Here is a 23854-nt window from a genome sequence, read left to right as displayed (position 1 = left end):
ATTGTAAGTAATAATATATTTTATTTTCAATCAAAATGTATGCTTTCATGATAATATTCGTACATAAAAGCAGTGAGAAAGACCCACAAGCTGGTGATTTAAAGTCTCCCTTCTATTCATGTTCTATCTTTCTAACATTTTTTGCCTGAGTTTACATTGTGACTGTATTTTTAAAATTTCTAATCATAATAAAAGCATACAGCACTTGACAGGAAGAATAGCTGTTCCATTCCCTTTCCCTTGCATTCAATCTCTCCTGCTTCCTTGCCTCCAAAAGGAATCTTTAGTTTTTTAGCCAACTTTCTTCTTCCAGCTTGCTCTGATCCTTCTCTATGAAAACATTTTACCATCGCGGGAGTTAAAAAAAAAGAGATGGTTCCATTTTTCAGTATGAAGTGAAACAACACAGCTAAATTTTGCTATTCCACTAAGTGTTCTACTAATGATAGTTTAAAGATGCTTTCAGTTTAGCTGGAAGCCAAAGTTGAAGCTTTGTATGCTACTCTTACCTAAATACCGCCAAAGATTTTAATGATTCAAACGTTTGTTTGAATTTTACTTCACTGTGAATTTAGGAAAACTGCTCTTGCAGCACCTGCTGTCATTTTTCCATCTTAACTAAATTTTTATAGTAATACGTAAGACTTTTCACACTGCATACAACTATCAGAACACTGAAAATAGAAAAGTTTAGTGAATAAAGCAGGGATCCATATACCTTGTTCAGTAAATTTATAACAGAAGGGAGAATACGCAGAACTGTTCTTTCATGCAGAAAAAGCATTAGACTAGCAATCAAACTGAAGTTGAAATACAGACTCTACACTTCATGAGGTATCCAAATACACAGGTAAGACAAGAACTCCTGCCTGGCACTGCTCATTATGGTCCCTTGAGAATATTTCAATGGCATCTAACTATTTAAGTTAAATATTTGGCATTTCCTTTTCTTCCTCAGTATCTCTGACCAAAGCTAACTACTTTAGCCTAAAAATCACTAAGACCACATCTCAAGAGGTTTTCCTTAAATATCCCAAACCAAGAGTGAAAACCAGATCTGTGGTGGACAGTGGCTATCATGACATCAGGTGACCTCCAGCATCAAAGACAACATTTAGAAAGGAGTTGATCTATGAACAATAGGTCTATCCATGCATCTTGAGAGTTCCTGGTTTAATCTCAAGGCACAGAAGTCTCAAACTAAGCTTCTGTACAGAAGGAAAATTTGAAAAGTAGAACTTCGTTTTTAGAACAATTCCAAGCATTACCTCACTACTTTAATATAAGCAACCTGAAGCAAAGAGCACCTATTACGTAAGCTGAACCTCTACAGTAAGATTCTTTCCAATCTTCCCAAGCCAAAACAAGATTTACCTTTTTCCAGGCCTCTCCGATAGACTCATGCAAGCCATAAGGAATTAGCATCTGCAGGCCTTCACAAGTTTTGTACATCTGACGACATACAAAAATGAAAGCTCCTTTAACAACTGGCAAAATCTCGGATCCAGATAAAAGAGAAATGTCGTCATGAAGAAGTTTCTTTGTAAACTGAACAATTACATGAACAGCTGCAGGACTAGAAATAAAATAACACTTTTAAAATGTTTGTTTGTAGTCATCAATAAGCCTTGAAACAAATCCTCTGACTAAATGTATTTAATTTTTTCTAGGGGAAAATAAACTATGAAAAGAAACTACGACCCACTGTGGAGGGAACGATATTCTAACTTTTAACACCAGTCAAAAGAAAAGAAGTGTACAGCAAGTGATTTTACTTGGGCTACAGGTCTACGTAAGGTAAAAATGCATCCATCGTCTTTCTTCCAGGGCACGTAGGCACGAACTACACAGACTGTATGTTTTGTAAGAGTCCAGTTGGGAAGAGTAACAAGACAACCATTTTAGCTGCTGCTTAATCAGTGTTAAGGATATCACTACAAGGCAAAAATTTGTCCTTGTTCTTCCTTTTTCCTATCCAAGATCTCCTTTTGAAGTTTTCTAGGCTTGCAATGCAAAGGAAAACTCTTTCTCCAAAATACTATCCTTTACTTCCAAACCCCCTTAAAAACATATGCAACTTCTGAGATTCCTCCACTTAGAAGACATACATTTCACACATTTTTATGACACGCAGCTTAGATATTTTTAAAGGCTAGTCTCAGTTTTACTGCCCTGTTTCAAGTTTTAGCATCAACTAACAATATACTACCCACAGGATCACACAGATCCTAAGTTAGGTACAGCATTACAAATGTCAGCTTCTGATACAAAATCTGTCTCTACCAGATGTATTGAAAAGTGAATGCTACATTAAATCTATTCTTTTAATAAGTTAGGTTAATTTTTAATATTTATTCTAAAAACAAACAAAAAACAGAGAGGAGAGGCCTTTCACCTGAACAGCAGCGCTACGAATATAAGGGAACCACATTCAGAGAAAGGAAAGCTCTCACATGAATAAGAAAAACACGTAAACCATGGAAATCTCCCTTACTAAAAGTATTTCTTTAAACTGTCGTTTCATCTGGTTATACACATAAATGTCTCCCTAATACATTCTCTAAAACACTTACTACTTTACTTGATAATCAGATATTTTACTCCAAACATAAACAAAATACATCACGTTATAGATAAATGAAAAAAGAGAAAATGAGTCTCGTAAGACTAATGTAATTCATTAAAGTACTCACTAATGCTATTCATTAATGCACTCTTACCTATCTTCTCTGGCAGTTTTTTCATTTTCTCCATAAAGAAGAAGAGAAAGACCATCTTCTACAGCAGCAATCCTTGCCAAAATATCAGCTACATGAATTAAAGTGGTTTCAAGACAATTTATACATACCTATTTGGAAGAAAGAAAAAAAAAAGTTTCCCATTTAATGCTTCTGTGAAAGCTGTTTATTCAAGTCTGGCTTACGTATGCAGAACCTGAAGGTCACCTTTCTGATGACTGCTTAATGGCTTAAACAAAACAAGTAAACAGCCTATGCTCAAACGCCATCACATAGAAGTCTTCATCACAAATCGCAGTAATTGTCACTTTTAATGATTATGGCAGAAATTCAGTGACTGCACAGATACAGAGAACAGACATTTCTAAACTCCTTTTTCTCTTTTCCCACCATGAATGTGGGAAAGCTTTCGATATGCCATCTAGGGTTATAACAGCATTACCTGAATCAAGAGGAGAAACACGCTAACTCCCTCATTGCTGAACATCCATTGGCAACTCTTCGGTTAGAACTGGAATTCTAGTTCTCAAGGAGATCTTCTGTGTCTACCCAACTTCTAGGCTGCGGTAGGCCCAAACAGCTTTGGAATCATGAGGAAAGTCTGCCCCACTGGACCAAAACAAAAGTCATCTGCCAATTCCTTATTCACTTCAGACCACTGTATAGGCACAATTAGGCTGTCATCAAGCAAACTTGAACACTTAACACTGGAATTCAGACTGTACAGCCTGGTACCATCACTAATGAGCGTACTACCCGAATTAATGCTAAATTGGCCATTGCTCATTAATAAGTGAAGTCAATATTCCAATAGTAGACAAGCAGAACATCAGTGCTCCATGAAGAACCTGTCAAGGAGCAGCGAGGGCAGGATGCCCTGCAAGGGACAAGGAGCCAGGAACTGAGTGTGATAATGAGGCCAGCAGAGGCAGTGGCTTGCCATGGGATGGGCGGGCAGTCCCACTATACCCAAGCAAGGTGAGCAGATGAGGTCCAGTGATAGTAACTAGGTTCACCCAACAGTCCTGATCTGCTCCACAATGATGATGGAGGTGCAAGGTTAAGCCAGGAAGCTGAGTCAGTGAGTCAGGGTCAGCACCAGACACAGTAACCAGGGTCAGACAGCCCAGTGATCACCATGCAACCGGATCTACAGTGACAAAGCAGGTCCGAGGCAAAGCAAGTGAAGAAGTCATGACTGTGGGTCAGGGTCCACATGAGTGGGACAGGAGGATTCCATGTTGCTACAACGCAGCACAGGCATGGAACGAGGGCAAGAATCTCAGTTTATAAAACACTCCTGAGTGGAAGGTGGAGTGAGTCCACACTGAGGCTTATTAGGACAGTCATCGCTGGGGGGATCCCTGCTTAGGCTTCCTTGCAGCACCTTCTCAAACAGCTCTCTTCAAGGCTGGATACTCACAGTACTACCTATGCTGGTCCTGAGCCCAGGCTACCAAGCCCAGGGGAGGGGAAATAACGGGGAGATGGGCCAAGGGCCTTACAGTAGACAGCAGCTGTAATTCTGCAGGACTTACACAGTGTCCTGAAAATGCTCATCCAAACTCTGTCCCTGTCTATATTCCTCCAAATTCCTAGGAATTACACACAAACGTACTTACAAAAAAGAAGGACAGTTTTCAAAGCAAGAAGTCCTCTTTGGTAGCTTCCCCCTACCCACACCCCGGACAAGAGAGTGGAGTCCACAGTGAGATGAGCTAGCAGGGATTACTGTTCCCAGTGACACTTGTTAAATATCTAGTACGTCAGAATGGAGAATAAAGCACCACCCTTCTGAAGCTGAGGGCCACTGCTTAAGTCTTCTCCACTCTTCTGTTATTCATCAAGGACAGCTGGATTCACAGAAGAAATTATTTTTAAAATGCTATGCAATCCAGCTCCTACTTCTTCTCTGACAGGTAGCTCTACATTTTATATAGTGCACAGAGGAAAAATAGTCTTCCTACTTTAAATTTTAAGGAATTTACTATTAATGCCGGTGGTCAAAGTAACCCAAGAAAAAGTACCATTTTGACTTTAGGTTTTTTAGTTAAAATTTTCAGCAATACAGAGGGTTAAAAATCTCCCTGACCTTTTATTTTTAAGTTACTGGGTATCATTGTTCCTAATTCTAAGAAAGGAACATACTGTGCTGTCACTGTTTCTTCAAGAGCATTACTATTTTGCTTTCCCTGTGCAACACCAAAAAAAAAAAATCCAAAACATAGTACTTTGTTTATTTGGAATATAAAAGCAAAGTTCTGTACCAGCTATGCTTCAGCAGCAACTCAGAGGCTAAAGAGCCCAAAAGATCAATACTGCTGCCCACAAACTGATCCTTCTGACAACTCCTGCTTATTGCCACCAAGCTTCTCATCTCCTCGCTACTACAGATACACAATACTATTCTGCTTAAAAGGCAAGTAAGGCTTGCACTTATCTGATTGAATTCAGAGCTCAAATGTAAAATAACATCACTGTGTTTGCTCATTACGCCCATTGTACAACCAAGGAGCCCCACTGCAGCTCCAGTGCTACCCACCCCACAACTCCAGCTGAAGAAAGATGTGTGCATGGCTATAACCTTCCGATATAGGCATGGTCCAGTAGTAGTGTCCAGCATTAGGATTCCTGGGTGTCTAAGAAGAGCCAATGGTTTGGCTGGGAAGCAAAACCAGTTCAAATTGTAAAAGACAAAGAGGGTCACTCTGACTTGGTCTACCTTTTCTAGCCATTGTTTGCCAGATGCAATACAAAACAATTTGCACCTTCAACAAATATGACATATTCCAGATTCACAACACATAACCAACCTACTACAGCTCCTGTGCATTAAATATGCCTGAATCTGATCTGTTTTTTTAAACAGACCAGTTACTAAGTCACAGGAAGGCTTACAATTTAAGAGTTCAGCTACCTATGAGAAGCAGCAGAGCATGGTAGAAACCAAAAAAAAAAAGGAAGAACTGTTAAACATTGAGGTAATTTCTTTTTTAACTACCAATGTATAATAAAAAAGTGAGACGGTTGTATATGCTTTAGAATACCATGCGAACACACAGATTGCCTAGGGGATTTACACAGGACTCCATCACAGCAAATCAATGATTGCCTTAGTACTGTTTTTAAATTTGACTATCAGTGTTCAAAGCATATGCAGGCTCAGTCATTTTTTGTACTCCAAAAAATTTGCACAGTAAAAACAAGACAACCTAAAGTGTTAATTTGGAAAAGCATCCATAGATAGGCTTATAATAAAATGTGTAAGTAATGCTACTGCACAGAAGAGCTAAATTATTGACATGATCAAGTTTTTGCAGGACTATAGCTTTAAGCTTTACAGAAATACATACTTTAAATATTTACTTGGAAACTTCTGAAATAGCATTGGAATACTTTTGTATAGGTAAAAATATTTTCATTAATTAATATGAAGTGTCTTTTCTGAAAAACACACAAATTGCACTGAAAAAATAATCAGAAGGATACTGACAAAATTCAACTTTGAGAATGTAGAGAATATAGATGAGGTATTTAATTTAGAAACTGCCTTTTCAAGCACGAATCTCAGGAAGTAAATTCTTATCAGCCATTAATTTCTCTCAGAGTCTCTTTATGTAAGATAGTTCAGGCTCCTCCATGGGCATTTCAGACCCTCAGCCTCTCTGTCTTGAGACTTACAGTCACCTAGATCAGTTAAATCATCTCAGTCAAAACAAAAACAACAGGACAGGCTGAAAATATAACTAGACTTTCAGTATCTAGAGGTAGATAATGTTTCCCCAGATTTTTACAACTCTTATAGAAGTGCTTTAAAAAAAAAATGAAAAAAAAATCACAAACTCTTCCTTTTACCGATTCAGAAAATAATTTCCCATGAAGAATTACATATTTTACCTATACTAATTATTGAGTATTTATATTATTTATACACTTAACTTCAAGTTGCCAGATGAATTTAAAAAGGAATAAAAGTAGGTTGCCTTTTAAATAGGAGGTACAGCAAATAAGCATCCAAGAAATATCCAAAAGACACACAAAAACATCGGACGGGAAAAAAAAACAAACAAATAATTAAGCTATGGTATTTTCTCAAAGAAATGGTCTCCCTAAAGAACAATTTTTGCTACTATTCACAAGCTTTTAAGAAAACCAAGTTTGTCAGACCGATCATAATGACAGACTACACTATTTAATGATTCCTATAACAGCTAAGGTAGAAAATACTACAGAAGTTACCATGTAACTAAATAAATCTTCTACATAGAAAATACAGAAAAATGATAATAATTCTATAGATTTAAAAATTATTTCAAAGATTACTACAAACCTCTGTGCCACTCAGTAAAGTTTGAACAGGATGAAGTAGGGCATCTATCACTGCATCCTTATATAAACATTCAGCAGCACATCCTGTTTGATCACAAAAAACTTGCAGAATCTCCATAACAAGACTTGCTGGAGAATAATTGTCTGGTGAACACAAAAAGTATTTGTTTATATTTTAACTTACACAAACATATCTGTGTGGCTTACATAAATGCTTCTGAATTATAATTTTGTTAAGCACTGATTTAACACAGTTAGAGGGAAGAAGGAAAGATAAGGAAGGGAAGAGAAAAATCTGCACAAGTAACAGCCACAAATTAAAAACTGCAAAAGAAGTTACTACACAACTTTATAATTATACAGATTAGCATATATTAAAACCAAATATTTACCTGTATGTGTTGCCAAAGCTGCCTTTGGGTAGCTTGGAGAATAATAAATAAGCTGAGTAAATAATACCAACAGATCAGTTATGGATACACTATCTGTTAAAAACAAAAAAAAAAAAAGAAAAGTACTCAGCAAATTAAAGTGCAACTTTAATTTTACAAATAAAATGGATTTTGTAAATATATATAAAAAGTGCTTTGCTTTATTGAGAAAATCAACATAAGTACAATTGATAAAGCGAAGGACATGCATGCCCCTGGGATACTACCATGGTATTTCATGATGAACTTATAAGGTTTGATCTTGCTCCCAATTCAGCCAATGTCAATTTTACCATGCCTTCCATGGAAAAAAATAGCAGCCAAAGTTTGAGAATGCTGAATATACATGGCTATAGGAAAAAGCATTACCTTACTATTAAATTAAGTGAAACAACTGGAAAAGAGACAAGCTATCAGACAACTTTTCTTCAGGTCTGAAGCAAAACCAAAAAACATGCAACTAACTGCATGTTGGGAACTATTGCTCCAACTTACTGTAATTATGTTAATAAATCAGGCAATTTGTGAGGAAAGCGTTACTATCTATAAAGCTGAGAAGGACACTATTTAGAAGACAGATGGTAAGAATGTTACTTTTGCAGGGGAGAGAAAAAAGCAACCATCACCAATGGATCACTGCTTGAATGGTGTTATAATCCAGTAATGACAAAAGCACTCAATTAGTATATTTTTCTTCCTCACAACTGCTACAATGGATCTATTACGTCCTGATCCTCAAACCAGAGGGACAAAATATCTTCAAAAAACTAGTCTTAGAATTAGTATCCAGTAATGTTTTTAATCCTACACTGAATTAATAGAGATATTAATGTAATGGAACACTACAGCTGTTGTCACACGCTTGCATTTGCCAACCCTGCACAATGTATCACCATACGTAGATTTTTCTGGATGTCCAAGGGCTTTTCCATCTCTTATCTTCTGTCCTTACCAACACTTCTGTTCCACAGGTACCAACCTTTTCCTCTACCATTGTTTTACCTTAATTATATTAATAAGTTAAGCTCAGAGCAATTGTTTTCAATTTGCAATTAGCTTGAAAATACTGATTTTGTTTCACACCTGAAAAACGGTTTTGGTCCCTGCGCGTGTCTTTTCTTCCAATCAATTATATCAATTGGTTTGACAAAAGATATTACTCATACCTAGAAAGACTTACACACTGATCCAACTCTCCTTCAACATGAAATTAATATATTAAGCGTAAGGATAAAAGTGATCCATTCAACCATGTCTATCAAAGATTCAAAAACAGTGTTGATGCTCAAAATTACCTACACCACCTTTTAAGAAAGGTTCCTGGGCACAGAATTGCAAAACAGAGTATAATGTCCACGATATTGCAGTGTAAACATATGTCAAGTACAGATAAAGTGTTGCTCAACAGGTTCCATTTTCTTCAGCCCTCCCCTTACCTTTTTTATTTTTCAGCTGTACTGGAAAGAGATTTCGGCCTTGCTTATAGATCAACAATCTTCCCAAAAGGCACAGTGAATGAACAAAATAGACGTACTGCAATTCTTGTCCAGTGTAAGAAAAGTTCTGCTTATCACCTTCAACAATAAAACCAAAAAAATCAGAACTTGATTCTTCTAGCTTAGTACTCTACGGTACCTAGCTACTACCTGCAACATACATAGATCGTTTTGTATATAAAGACAGACAGCTTAAGTAACTAAACACTGCTATTAGTGTTCTCTCAAAAGATGGACATACAACATTTTGGGAAGCAAAAGAACAGATGGAATGTCTTCCTCTCAAGGCAGAGTGCTCAAAGACCCAGAGAATGTGGATGTACATGCACATAATGCAAGACATGCAAAGGTACTCACTACAATGCTGCTGGGAGAAGTCATTGACTCCAGAATTTTTATTAACTGCTGCCTTGCAAAATTCAAAATAATCAAGACATTGCTGGACAGCTGCATTAATCTGTGGAAAAAAAGCACAAAATATTAAAGTACCTGGTATTTTTACAATAAAGTCACTCTCTCTTGTAACCAAGTACTGTCTTTTAACACAAGAGCCTAAATATCCACTTCACTGCAATTACTTCACGTTTCGGTGCTTTGAATGGGTTAACCAACAGGAGGCAAAATATTACACGGCTATTAAAACACACTGCCATTATTATTAGATTATCACACTACCAGCTCTATAAGCATTAAGACAATCCATGAAAAAGAGCACAGAGAACATGCAAGTATTTGGAGAAGTTAATGGCAATCTGTGATTGCCGTACTGTCATTACTATGGAAGATTTTCATTTTCCCCACGTGAAAAACTTTGTCTTGAATACACTTACTAAACTGTAAGTTGGTGCTGTAAATGCTATTACTGTTCTTTGCAGAAGTGTTGTATCAGTATTGTAGCATTATCATCTAATCAATGTATACAAAAGTTTTAAAATTATCAGCATGGATTTAGAAATTAATCACAAATACAGCATATGAACAACGAAGTATATTTAGATTTATTACAGTTTGGAGCTGCTAAGACTTCTTCACAAGTGTAAATAAAATAAATGGAAGAGGGAAGGTTTAGATTAAACATTAGGAAGAAGTTTTTCACTTGGAGGGTGGTGAGGCACTGGCACAGGTTGCCCAGAGAGGTTGTTGAGGCCCCATCCCTGGAGGTGTTCAAGGCCAGGCTGGACGTGGCCTTGGGCAACCTGGTCTGGTGGGAGGTGTCCCTGCCTATGGCAGGGGGGTTGGAACTCGATGATCTTCAAGGTCCTTCCCAACCTAAACCATTCTATGATTCTATACGTAATTAAAAAAAAAAACAACAACTCAATCAGGTGTTTACGCTAATAAATTAGATTAGACTACCCTGCTCATGGACTTCCTATTATAAACTTTTTGTTGCGTGGGACATGCTTTATGCTATGCTCTGTTCTATGCATACAGACAAACAAGACATACGTCTGTTATAGTTGCCTGTATCCTTGTCTCCCATCTTAAGGTTTTTTCAGTCACATAAATTTTACCTTATACTTCACTTGTATTACAAGATTTTACAAAACATAGCCAAATTCCTGTCTATATGAATGGCTCTCACATCTATATTGGTCTCATTGAAAACAATGAAACTTCCATTCCAGTGAAGAGATCTGCCCATACAGAATATGTGGTAACATTAACACCTACACTGCTAAAGATGTTTTCCCAGTTTGATTTATTTTGTTGACGCTTTGAATCCTTAATGTTTCATATCACAACTTAAAGAACACAATAATGGGGTTTTAGTCTCTTTTCATCAAAAATCCAAATTCAGCATAGAGTTTTTATGGTATTTTTTTCGTGCACCTTTTCCTATTTTTATGCGCTGTCAGAAGTAGTTCTAAGTGTCAATGTAACATAAGAAATTAATAAATAATAATCCTCATTAAACACCTACTATAAAACATCCAAATTCCCCCTCACGCAGAGCTGGTCACATACCCTTCTTTGCATTTAACAATGATTCATTTAAGGAAACAGAAATTAAAAAAAATAAAATCAAAAAGGCTTATCTAGCTAAACAACATGGAACAGCTCTGACAAAAGGGAAAAAAGTATTCAAACCAGAATGTGCAAAGCAAGAACAAGTTCCAAGTAAACTTGCCTCGGGAAGTACTTACCAAAGATTTATATTTCTTTTCCAAAAGCCTAAGTACCACTGTTCTGCTGTAATACGCATGCTAAAATGACAAAGACAACCTAATGTCAACTTTAAACATATAAGTTTTATTTTTTTATTTAAAAAGTAGAAATTATCTCTGATTCTGCTCTATTGGGGATCCTGTGCACAGTACAGATTCAATGTATTGAACTCCAGCTTGTGTAACGCAGTATTATACTCAACTGAGCCTGTTGTTGGCAGCATATTTAAGACAACAAAAAAAAATTACGTCATTAGAAAAATATGTAGCAGGACATGCGATAAACACAAAAACAATAACTATGCTGAAATGTTAGACTACGTCTTTTGACATTGCCATGTAAATCCTAAATTATAAGTTTATACATGGTAGGCTGCAAAAAGCTCTAATATCCACTGCAGGTTAGCAAGTTGTGTGCAGCACATCATATATGTAACTGTATTCTCATGCTGATCACTTCTTCCAGAAAAATATTTGCATCTTCTGACAACTATCAGTCAATTATGACACATGGACTGAAGTCCCAAAGCAGAGCAAGTTCCCACATATTTTATGAAAACTAGTAACTGAATAGAAATGGAGGGAGAGAGTAGTGTTAAAGGGCAAAGGACATAAATGCCTAAAAAAACCCCACAGACTTCCTAAATTACAGTGCTTATTATAGGTTGTTATCAGGTCACAAGAGGTCTGTGATAATAATAGTCATACATCAAACTTTTCAAAATACATGTCAGACATGAACAAGTTAGAGGTTGTTGGGTTGGGGTTTTTTTTTTGCTTACTGTCCACTTTTTAAACCATACTGCTTTGATATCTAGCAGCGCCAAGAAGTAGACTGGACTCAAAAAATCTGGAGACGCAGGATGATTAGGCTCGTGTTTTACTGACAAAAGTGACAAGGTACTCTCCACTACTTCTTCCATGTACCTTATGACACAAATAGGGAAAAAAAGAATAGAAAACAAAAATCACTTAAATCTTTCCACCAGTAATACTCGGGAACAAATTTCTAGTAAACCCTCATTGCTCAGATAAATCGTAAATATCAACAACATCATCTTTAACTTGATCTTGTAAGGATATTAATTCTTTGTATTACCATGAATAAAACTAACAACAACATACGTGTGTATTGTCCTCATGATTACATATTTTATTACCCTTGTCACTTTGTAAAACATCCAAATTCTTTTTGTTCAAAAAGCACTTAGAACATTTCAAAAGCTAAGTAACTGAATATGACCCATGTCTACTCCCTGTTCCACTTTTCCTACCAACTATTTATATACCCCCCCTTATCACTGACCAGTCCTCTGTGCATCCTGTAATCAACCTCTTACTAAAATTATATGCATCTAATTATATGTCGAAAATCATTAAATTAAGAAACAGTGACAGGTTTTTGAAAGTTACATACTTTTCTGGATGACGAATCCAGGAAGAGGGAGCTTCCTTTTGGTACTCATTTAAAAGGCGGACCTGAAAACATAATTATTAAAACTAAAAAACAAATAATACTCAATGTTTCAGTAATGACAAAGAAGGCACGGAAAGTTCATCTCTACCTTTTTAAGTAAACGATTTATGTCTGTGTTAGATACATCCAGACCAGCTGAAATACGAAGAGAATATTCTCCAGAAAGAAAGTACAATTCCAAGTGTCTCGCTAAAGAAGAAGAAAAAAAAAAAAAACTCAACCCAAAACCTCACCTCCATGACAGTAGTAGCAAAACAGACTGTATTATACAACTTCATTATAAAAGTTAACTGATTTTCTGGAAGTACATGACTCATGAAGTCTTAAATGTAATTAAATGCACATACCTAAACTTGTATAGACGTCTCTTGACATATTAAATGGAGAAGAAGAAAAGGTTTTTGCATAGAATCTAAGAATTTTCTCCTAAGGGAGAAAAAGCAAGTAATGTATTAAATAGTCATGTAACTGTGTATTATTATTGCACAGTAATCAATATGAAGTGGTATTATTCTTAATATTACATATTGCTCAGATATCTCTACAGAGGTGAAGCGTATTTTATAAAAATATGCAGTTTGGGGCCACAGAAACATACAGTCCAAAGGCAATTTTACTTGAATACCTTAACTGACAGCACCTCACTGAGACACAAAGAAGCAGATCATAGAATACTACTGTACTTTTCTATTAACATTAATGTTTTCATGTTAATAAATGTACCAATAACTTGTAACTAGCACTGTTTCAAAAGAAATTGTAGACCTAAGCTGAAAGAGAAATACAGCAGCTGTCATATTTATGACAGCAAAAAGTTTTAGCAACTTTCATATTTATCTGATAATCACTTTAAAATTCAAAGAAAAAGAAAAAAAAAAGGCTTAATTGGCATAATAAATAATCTAAAAGCAGTTTAAGAAGCTGTCTTTTTCCTCATTAGTGCCTGTGTAATACTACTATGTATCATTTTCTCATCATCATGGAGCATATTACGGGACCTAAATAGGAAATATTGACACGACATATTTTACAGAAGAGTTTTGTCAGGTTCTTTTAAATCTGTTTGCTAAAAGACGTTCAAAGCTCTCATTCCTATTAAAAGATATGTAAACAAGTACTCCAGTCTCTAAAAATCCTATTCAAATCCTGTTGTAATCCTTTAAATCAAGATCTACTGGAATCATATAGTTCTTTTACTTTAAAAAAGAGTTTATCTGATAGATACACAACTAATAAAATGTCTTGGGACCCTGCTGGACTACTCATAATACAAATGTAACTTCTTATTTCTCTTCAGTATTCTTTACTAAGTCTACACATCTAACAACTCAATACAGAACACCAGCTTACACTGAATGTTGCATCAGGATCTGACAGAGACATTGTCAGATGCTTACGCAGACTTGGCCAACTCTCAGAGTTCAGTATATCAGAGGGAGGGGCAAAGCACAGTGCCTGCAATGCTTCTTGGCGAACCTGCAGAAGTCAAAAAGATGTAACACCACAAACCCGTTCACAGCAACTTCTCAAATACATAATTTACAATATAATTTGGAGGAAGGAAGAACAGGAAGAACCTGTCTGTTCAGGATAGGAATTCCAGAAAACTTACTGTCTGCTATATTTTTGTGGCGATTTAGACAAACCTTTACATCACTAAGAAAAAAAAAAACCAAACATATCAGAAGAAGCAACAAAACCATTTTATATAGGTTTTCAATACTGGATGCAAGGATTGTGTTCTATTTTCTGCTTGTAATCAAATATTTTTTTATCAGCGAATAGAGGAAACTATCACCAAATACTACAAATGTGCCCAGCAGCTTTCTAAAAAGTCAGTAAGTGAAAGTGGAAACAGAGTTACTAGACACTATGTTTTACTGCTGAATTTTCATCAGCATTATAATCTCAATAATTTAATTTTTTTGTTGTTTTATTTGTAGACAACTGTAATCTCTAGTAATTTATTTTGTATTACTGAAACAAACTGTAGGAAATTTTAACTGTACTTAATAGCATCAGACTTTTTACCTGGTTTTCTCAGAAAATTTGATTACAATGTTTATAATAGCTCCCATCTACCATGCCTTTTTCAAGTGCCAGATAATCCCAAACAAATCTTACTGAGACAGAACTCTTAAGATGTTTCTCCAAGCTTCCAAAATATCAGCAGCTGGTGCTGATTGGTGGTTAGAAACACAAATTAGTAGTGCCACTGACAGGAAGGCAAACCTAACTTGGACTTTATATATTCCATCTGGCAGCAACTTGGCAAATCAGCAGGCACCTCTCTTCTGATAGGGGTAACACAAAGGACAACACAGAAATTACCAAGGTCAAGGGGCACTTTTACAGGAAAATAAGCTTCAATAACTTTATTCCTCACAAAACAACTTTTTCCAAACTAAAAATGCACATCTATATCACATAAACTCCTAACAGGAAAAAAAAAAAAAAAAAAAGATATTTGCTGTAACACTAGCTTTTGAACCAGATGGTTACGAACAATGAAATACTACACTGCAGAGCAGCTGCTGTACTGAAGCCAAAGATATATGAACCAACAAAGACAAGATTCCACTTAGGTACATATGAACACTTATGTACAGAGAGTCTGTTTTCCAATATGCCGTAAACATTCATTTGTATTAACATTTTATTTCTTCTTTGAAACTTACTTCCTTAGGCTGAACAGGGTCAAGCCTTTCAACAAGCAGTTGCAACTGTTCTTGACTCATGAACGTGTAGCTCTGTAATACACATTATAAAATGATCATTAGAATATTTTATTAAACTGAACAGCAGAAGATTAAAATCATCAGTCTTTCTGATATCTAAATTACTTTAATAATTAGGACTTCAATATTTATACTAATTTAACATTAAAGTGACGATTCTAAATGTTTTCTGCCATTTGCCCCAAGTTAAATTTACAGCAACAGAATTCTCGTTACATATGTTGCTTTGCTTTACTTAAAAGTTTCCTGTATCTTCATAAAATCCTTTATAATAATTCATTCAGTAAGTAATACAGCATAGTGCAGTAGTCTGGAAACAAACTGCACATTATTTGGCTCCCAAAGTAAAATCACAAAAAGTTAGATGAGGTATTGCTTTTACCACTATTTTATCTTTTTCTATACATTACTTGCATAGGTACTTTAGAGCATATGGGCATCCAATTCATCTCATCTAGCATATGCTGCCTAAAGGGTAGACAGCTAGTATAAGCTTGGTACTTTGGAGTGAAAGAAAGGTAATTAATTCATATTAGGATATATCAAAGATAGGCAGGATGAATCTCTTTCTAGGGCTGCTTCTCAGTCTCCACTGACAGGAACTTAACAATATTGTAGTACCATGCTTATTTCATAACATATAGAGAAAAGACATTGTACTTGGTTGAATGAGGAGTCACTATCAGAACAGTTGTCCGTATAAAAGCCACTCTGACGTTCTTTCTTGGTTTTACTATCCAGCTCCTTATTACGCATCCGATCTTCTTCAAATTTGTTAATCAACGATTCTACCACAACCATCATGACATTCTTCAAGGCATGTATCATTTCCTTGTATCTTCAAAATAAAGATGATTTTAGTATTAAATAGCATAAAAATCACTGATTAAAAAAAGTTCACTAAATCGTTAAAAAGTGCATATGGCATACCGCTACTTAGACCTAAACTCACTGGATTTACAGAAATAAATGAAAAACAAATGCAAATCCAAAATGAGCAACAAAACATGTATGGACCTTAAAAAATTCAGATAACTATATTTTAAATGTATAATAACATTCCTTTTTGCCCTTCTAAAAGCATTCAATGCTTTTACAAGCACTAGTATAATCCTGTTCTGGGAGGTTCTTAAGAAAGAACAATGTGAATCCATCAAGAGGGAAAATCTGTTCCTGCAAAAACAATTCTCACCCTTGTTACTGTTTATGTTTCTTCAAGTTCAACATACAATTATTTTTTTCTGCTATAAGCCTTGAGCAGAACCAATAGAAGAGAACACATCATTCTGATTCAAGATCTTGAGTACAGATCATGCACACAAAACAATTTTCTTTCAACAAAACCAGTGTTTTTCTAAGTCACATAAATTGAATAATAATATCCACAAGGAAGCAATTCAAAATAAAAGCTGCTTCAGAAAAACATCCTATTGTAAAATGTTGATACTTCATTTCAAATTATTTTTTACTTTAAGGCTACTATTACTTATTTTACAGTCACCAAAGACACAAATTATGACCATATTGTGCTTTAATATCCTCCTACATTTCAAATTAAAAATCTAAGATACAGACGTATTTAGTTCATTGGAGCTTCTTCTACCAACTTTACCAAGCACAAAAACCCTAAGGTCCTGATCCTTGAAACAGAAGTACATAAACAGTGTAATTGAAAAACAGTCATCCAAATACATATTTTCTAGGTGAAAATAATAGCCAGGTGTAATTGATTAAGAACTGCTTTCTAACATAAATGACTGTACTATGAAAATACAGAATGTACCACTAAGGAGTTAGATTCCTTAATACATTTTTCTCCATAAATACCTTTAAGCGTATTACCTACCACAGAAAATTAATAATTGCAATGAACAAAAATCAGAACTTTGAATGATCCTGAAATGATATCAAGACCATCCCAGTGAGACCAAATAATGCTCTATCAGAGTTCAGAATGCTTGCAGACACGTGACAAGAAAAGAACCCTATAAAAGCATGGTTCATAAAACATATTTCTGTGTACTTCTAGATGAGAAACCTTTTGAAAACAGAAAATAAAATCTCCTAGAACAGAAACATACACTATTTTTTAATTCCTTTCTTATTGAGGACACATAGTAAACAATAGGCATCACAGTAAAATCCTAGTTCCACTAAAAAGAGAGATGGGGATGAAATTATGATTGTGCAGTAAAAATTAGTGAAAAAAATAGTTCAGCTGAAGTAGTGTATAAAATAATTTTAGTGGCTAAAATTCTATTTTTTCTTTACTTTTTTTTTTTTTTTTTTAGAAAACATTGTCATGCAGACTCTCCATTTATATCTGAGGAAATCATCATACTTTAAAACCCGATAAAACCAATTTTTTCTTCAGGCCAACTTCCATATTACAAGTCAATTTAATTAGCAGCTAGTGAAATAGTATGAAGTAGTGATTCTTCTCTCAAATCTTAACTCCTGCCCAACTCCAGCCCTAGATAACTCAAAAACTTCACAGATTTGCTACTAATCTTTTTATGCATTCGTTCATAATCTTAATTCCAGAGTGAGACAAAGCATGACAAACCACAATGTAGGGTGTGGATATATGAATTGCTTAGCACTGATTTTTGAAAGCAAAGAATTACTTTTGTTAGCCATTGATTCAGAATTTATTTTTTCAGAACAAGTTCTGGAAAGGAGAAAGGAAGACAAAGACCACAAAGAAACAAAAACATGAATTACATGTATATACCCACTCTTTTGATTCACGTGTCTTCTTAGTAACATGTTGGACAAGCGTGTCATAGCCAGATACTTCACCCTGACTTTGAGTAGAAGTACATTTTTCTGTTTCTTCTTCAATCACAGATCCCACAGTATTATTTATATATTGTCTAAGGTATTTCACAAACTCATAGCTGCAAAAAATACACAAAATTAAAATGTAACACATTGCCTTGAGCTCACGTCAAACATTTTCAATGTTATATTAACATTTGCTGTCTTCTGTCACAGCAGACCTCTTACTTTAAGGGTTTGTGACTTGCAGAGAAATAAACTTCAACAGTGCGAAAAAAAACAATGAAGTTTGATTTTCTTCAATATGGTCATTATCAACATATTCCAGGCTAAGGTTTTATAGACAAAAATCATAGATCAATAAATCATCAAGAAATCTCAAATTTAAAATTCCAAAAGACACATTACTTGGAGCATCCTGAACATAGCACTGTCTTATGGTATATCCATCTGGTATTATTATTTATGCAGTATACATACAAAATGAGAAGAAACACAGAAAACAATTTGTAAATTCCAGCATATGAGCATGTCTATGTCATGACAGTATGCAGAAGATCTCACTCAGACTGACAAACTAGCTGCCTGTGATTACATGTACATGTTAAACACAAGGAAACTGGCACTTTGTGCTCTTATTATTACTCAGAGAAACTTATTTAAACAAAAGAATAATCAGAGGGGGATTTCAAACGAAAGACTCTCACTGGGTCCTCAGACTCTGTATTAGCTATACAAATTGCTAAAAACTAGTGCTCAGAATATACACACATTTTTTGCTTAGTATTCTGATTTGTATAAAGGACAAGGCAAACACACAAAAAAGTAATCATACATAAACAGTAGATGCATCATTATATTTTCATTATATCAAATGCAGATGTACAACTACTTTGTGTTAATTTGAATAAATACAGAGTGAGAAAAATTCTAATTAAAAAGTCAGTCACCATGTAGGTACAGAGTCCAAAGCTATAAAATACAAATGTAAATAAAAGCAACTGTTACAACAGGCAGCAGCTTTTGTCTTTCTTGGATATTAATAAATAGATAAATAAATAAAAATCAGACTACATTCAAGATACAGTAAAAAAAAAAAACAAACACAGAAAATTGTGTCTAGTATCACGATACGTACTTCCTCACTGGATTGCCTACCTCAAGTTCCATCAGGTATAACAGTCCTTCCCCCCCTTATTTCCATTTCTATATCACTTTTGTTCTCAATGAAAGTAACAGAAATACATCTCAAGCAAGACGCAAACATGTTTATTTGCATTTTCATTTGTCTTCAAGGCTGGCTTTTTACTTCTGCAGTAATGAAATTGCACATGACTCTCCACTGAATGAAAGCTTTCATAAAACTTTCTCCCATTTGTTTTATGACAGTAACACTTCCAGGGTATATATATTTGCATTGGCTGCTTCACTCTAAAATACATAGCAATCCCATCATTATTCATGCCACTAAGTTTATGTCTACTTGATGTCCTAGCCTTGATTTGATCATCTGCATCATTCTTCCACCTTAAAAATGCTTTGTAACAAGTGTTTCAGCAATGACAGAACAACTTCTTCACATGCAGAATCAAGTCAGACTGATCTCGTTGGCATTACAAAGGAAGCGGGGTGGGGGGGGGTGTTAAAAAAATCTCTAGGACTTCAATTTAAGGAAAAAATACAACAGAAAACACGCTACTTATATAATTTAAAATCTTGATTTCTACTACTGCACCTAAACTTTGAACTTGATTCAGTTTTCCTTTTTATTAGGTTCCTGAGGATCCTGTGTTTCTGTCTTTTCTACATCAAAGTGGGAACAAAGATAAAGTAAGGCCTCAATCTGATAAAACTACTGAGGCAAAATAACTATGAGGCAGAAACAGTGCTGATCAAAATGCTGAGCTGAACTAGTATATTGGACAATCCAAAAGTACACACTACTAATAAAGGAGCTTGCAGTTCTGGATGGATGGGGTAAAGGTCAAAGAGAAAGCTTCTTAATGGTCTCGCTAATAAATCACCATATGACCTCTCTGACCTTCCACGAAAACCAACCTATACTGCCACAGGTCATGAACAAGACTAGAATACCTCCAGAAATATTCCAGTGCTGGACAGTAGTGCTCACATCCTGCATTTAAAGCATCACTTGGTTTTCCATTAAATGTAAGTTAAAGCCTTTCTCATGAAAAGAAGTTATCTTGAGGATCACCAAGTCTTTAACATACCAGAAACAGTACTGGATGACATGGTTTCACTATTCTAAAGGGGAAGGCTATATATGCATTTTTTCCACCAGTTGCAGGCTTTACTCCCTTATCCTAGGTATTCTCCTAATAAGTCCTAATAAGAAATACCAACAGAAGTAATTTCATAGGGTTTTGGTTGTTTGGGCTTTTTTCCTGTACATATCTTCCATTAAATGAAAACATTTTTCTTTGAAAATTACATGTCATTTTCAACTTTGAGATGTTTATAACCAACTTTTTTACTCTCGGTGCTCAAAATTCACGTCTGCCAACCAAAGTGTTATCTGATACAATTTGTAAGACAAAATTAAGCTAAAATACATTTTAGAACATTTAGCATCTTCAGAAGACACAAAAGCATGAAATTTTTTAAATTATAGTGAAATTTTAGATAAACACTATTTCTATTTCACCTATTTACTTTTACCTAACTTCTACCACTGACAGAGCAATACTAAAAATTAAACAAATTTAAGAGAATGTAGATAGCACCACTTCTGAAAAAAAGTGGCAGGGAACCAGCTTTCTCAGAAGTCAGGTCACAGAACTCTGATCTTCATTGAAATGTCTTCAAGGTCATTTCAGCTTGATATTCTCTTGAATTGTCATAAATGCATACTAACAATCTCCCATGTAGTAAAAAAATAAAGTTAGAATACCATGGAAAAGAAACAGGACTGTGGGCTCCAGAAATCTAGTCACATATAAGTGAGGTCATACTGTCAAGTCAGATTTAACAAAAGTGTGATGGGGATACATTTCTGCTTTATTCAAAACAGAAATTAAAAGAACAACTACCCGATAAGTTATACAAGGGTTCAGTAATATAAGCCAGACAGAACAATCAAATATGGAAGTCAAGCAGCCTTTTGAAAAACAAAAATATATTTCTAGAAGGTGTCAAAAATACTGCCCGACAGCCTTCAGTGAGGACTTCTAGCCTCTGTTCATGCATGCATTTAGTACATTATATGTACACATACATCAGAGTTGGCTAAGTTAGGTAGTTTTGTAAGGTCCTCTCTCACAAATAGCTTCATCAATTACTATTACAGTAAAAACATATTACCGTGAGTAAAAAAAAGAAGACAAAAAAACCCACAGAAAAATGGCAAAATTAATTTTATTTTCTAAATTAGCATCTTTTGAGAGCTGATTAGCAACAGGAACATCTATATATATAAATACATACACATTCACACAGCAGTCTAAATTGTAAACATTTCCCAGGATTAACATAGTTCAACACATTTCAATTCCTTCAAAATATTAAAAATAGGAAAAATATTTTTACTTGTGAAAATTCTCATCTGTTTCCTCCAAATGCAAGAGAATCTCTTCTGCACATTCTACTGACGGGGCTCCAGTGATTTTTTCCTTCACACTCTGCAGCAACTGTCTAAGCATAGACTGTAACAGAGCTTCATCTTCACTTGTAAAGCGAGACATCTGTATAAAGCAAATATAAGAATAACAAGTTCTCACAGTTTTGGGCTTTTTCTCCCCCTCAAGATGCAGAAAAAAGCACAAATCCCTCAGATTGCCACTTTTTTTCCCCCATTATCAACAACATGAGATTTTCTATCAAAAGACACAATCACAGACAGGACATATTTGATAGAGCTTATCTTCAGACGAACTGGAAATAAAATAGTCAAATCAGTTTTAATAAACCTCCTGTTATCTTGGTACAATATTCTTAAATGAGACACTGCATTAAGAAAAACTTAGATATTCCTGTTCATAGTTACTTGAGGACTTGCCCATCAAATAGGCACAAGACTACATCATAATTTAACAAAAACGGGGTTTTTTACAAGGTGTAATAACTGTATCTTGATGAGAAACCTCTACAAGTCTCTCAGCTGCTCCTCATCCACTATTACTACCCAGTTCTGATTTTTTTGGATCCCTCTATTCAGTGCTGTTGCCGTGCCCATGATCAAAGGTGCTGGCAGCTTTTGCAAGGGCCAGGTGATATTATCAAAACAGTTTAATTTCCCTGTGATAAGACAGTCAACAGCAGTGACCTGACAGAGTCCTGTCATTTTAACCCTACTGCTACTGGGAAAAACTGGGAACAGCAGCAGCAGTGAGAAACTGTAAACATCTGTCAAGTCCAGAAGACGGTGTCTTATCAGTTTAATTTTCAAGGGTTGCAAAAGAACCCAAAAGCTCCATTTCTATCTTGATTAAGTAATCAACCTAAATTCATGGCTTAAACTTCTTTATATGCCAAGGAATACTTCCAACCCCCAGTGACAGTTCTAGCTTATATATTTCTAGTCTATGTGAGGAAAAATTATTTAGAGACCTTTGATTTTTATTTTTTTTTTAATAATCAAGGATTCTCTAGGCACCTGTGAATAAACAATATGCACACCTGGAAGAGACAATATAATAAATCACTTCTTGAGACTGAAACACTATTCACTAACAAAACAAACAAAAAAATAAATCAAAGCCATATAGCACCAGCTGGCGGAGTTACCCTTTATGAAAGGCAACGGTTCCTTGAGTTAGCAGTTCTCTGTGGCAAGCAGCACAACTGCTCAATGTTTTACTTTGATCAAACATAATTGAACATTAACTCAATCACCTTACCAAAAATAGCATTAAAATAAAATTAAAAACAAAACAAACAAAAATACCCACTAATCCTTTGCAATAATCTTAACTCCCTGATTTGCAGTCCTCTTTCTTGTAAATTAGCCTCAAGGTATTTAACCAAAGTCAATACATTTTTAGGGCTGTATAAACCACTCCCCTAAGTCTTGTATTTTGACCTTAAAATTGGATAATATCCTAATCCCCTGAAAAAAAAAAAAAAAAAAAACAACCACCACTTAATATTTTGGCATAACTAGGCATTTTTAAAAGTGCAAGTATCTGGTTATGTCAATCCATCTGTGATTACACTCAACACTATGGTGTAGCAGAATGTTTTTTTCTTTAAGTTGCAGGTCTTGTCTAAAAGTGCAGGTATTTTGTACATTTAAAAAAAAATCCAGGATATCTGGATAATGGTTGGCAACCTGTGCAAAGCCCCACTCGAAACATTCATAAAGATAAATCACGAGAATACTGGCAGTTTCACCTCCAGTTTGCTTTGAAAAGTCTTATTTAACTTACGTAATCACTAAGAGATGATTATCTTAAAATTAATTTGTAAAGGTTTGTGGTGTTTGGTCTTTTGGTGGGTTGGGTTTTGGGTTTGGTTGGTTGTTTTTTTTTTCCCCAGTAGCCATATCCCCCACTCAGTTTCCAGACAAAACTTAAATGATCGTTTTCTCCCTAAAAAAAAAACAACCCAAAACCAAAAAACAAAAACCCTACCCCAAGCCCAGTCTGTGCATCCTTTTTAAGCTCAAAATTCCTTTTCCCGGCACCGTCCCACGACCGCCGTGCCTGCCCCAACACCGGCGGGGCGGGCGGGCCGCGGCC

At 35.3% G+C, this 23854-nt stretch overlaps 1 protein-coding gene across 1 annotated transcript in view; it reads right to left on the bottom strand.

Moving 5' to 3' along the window:
• The window catches only part of TBC1D32 (TBC1 domain family, member 32), a 94148-nt gene extending 72289 nt beyond the window's left edge, over nt 1-21859 (bottom strand). Inside the window, exons 1-16 of the mRNA XM_009883278.1 lie at nt 21705-21859; nt 18116-18277; nt 16038-16215; nt 15318-15389; nt 13990-14115; nt 12987-13065; nt 12728-12828; nt 12580-12641; nt 11945-12089; nt 11142-11201; nt 9352-9451; nt 8935-9072; nt 7460-7552; nt 7069-7211; nt 2721-2848; nt 1375-1576 (exon numbers count right to left, since the gene is read on the bottom strand). Of these exons, the coding sequence (XP_009881580.1) occupies nt 1375-1576; nt 2721-2848; nt 7069-7211; nt 7460-7552; nt 8935-9072; nt 9352-9451; nt 11142-11201; nt 11945-12089; nt 12580-12641; nt 12728-12828; nt 12987-13065; nt 13990-14115; nt 15318-15389; nt 16038-16215; nt 18116-18277; nt 21705-21859 (1944 nt within the window). The remainder of the gene's footprint in view (nt 1-1374; nt 1577-2720; nt 2849-7068; nt 7212-7459; nt 7553-8934; nt 9073-9351; nt 9452-11141; nt 11202-11944; nt 12090-12579; nt 12642-12727; nt 12829-12986; nt 13066-13989; nt 14116-15317; nt 15390-16037; nt 16216-18115; nt 18278-21704) is intronic.
• Between the last annotated feature and the right edge of the window lie 1995 nt (nt 21860-23854).

This window comes from Charadrius vociferus, unplaced genomic scaffold, assembly GCF_000708025.1.
Source record: "Charadrius vociferus isolate BGI_N301 unplaced genomic scaffold, ASM70802v2 scaffold230, whole genome shotgun sequence".
Lineage (NCBI taxonomy): Eukaryota > Metazoa > Chordata > Aves > Charadriiformes > Charadriidae > Charadrius > Charadrius vociferus.
Note: the sequence above shows the minus strand (reverse complement) of the source record. Positions and strands in the feature narration are given on the sequence as shown.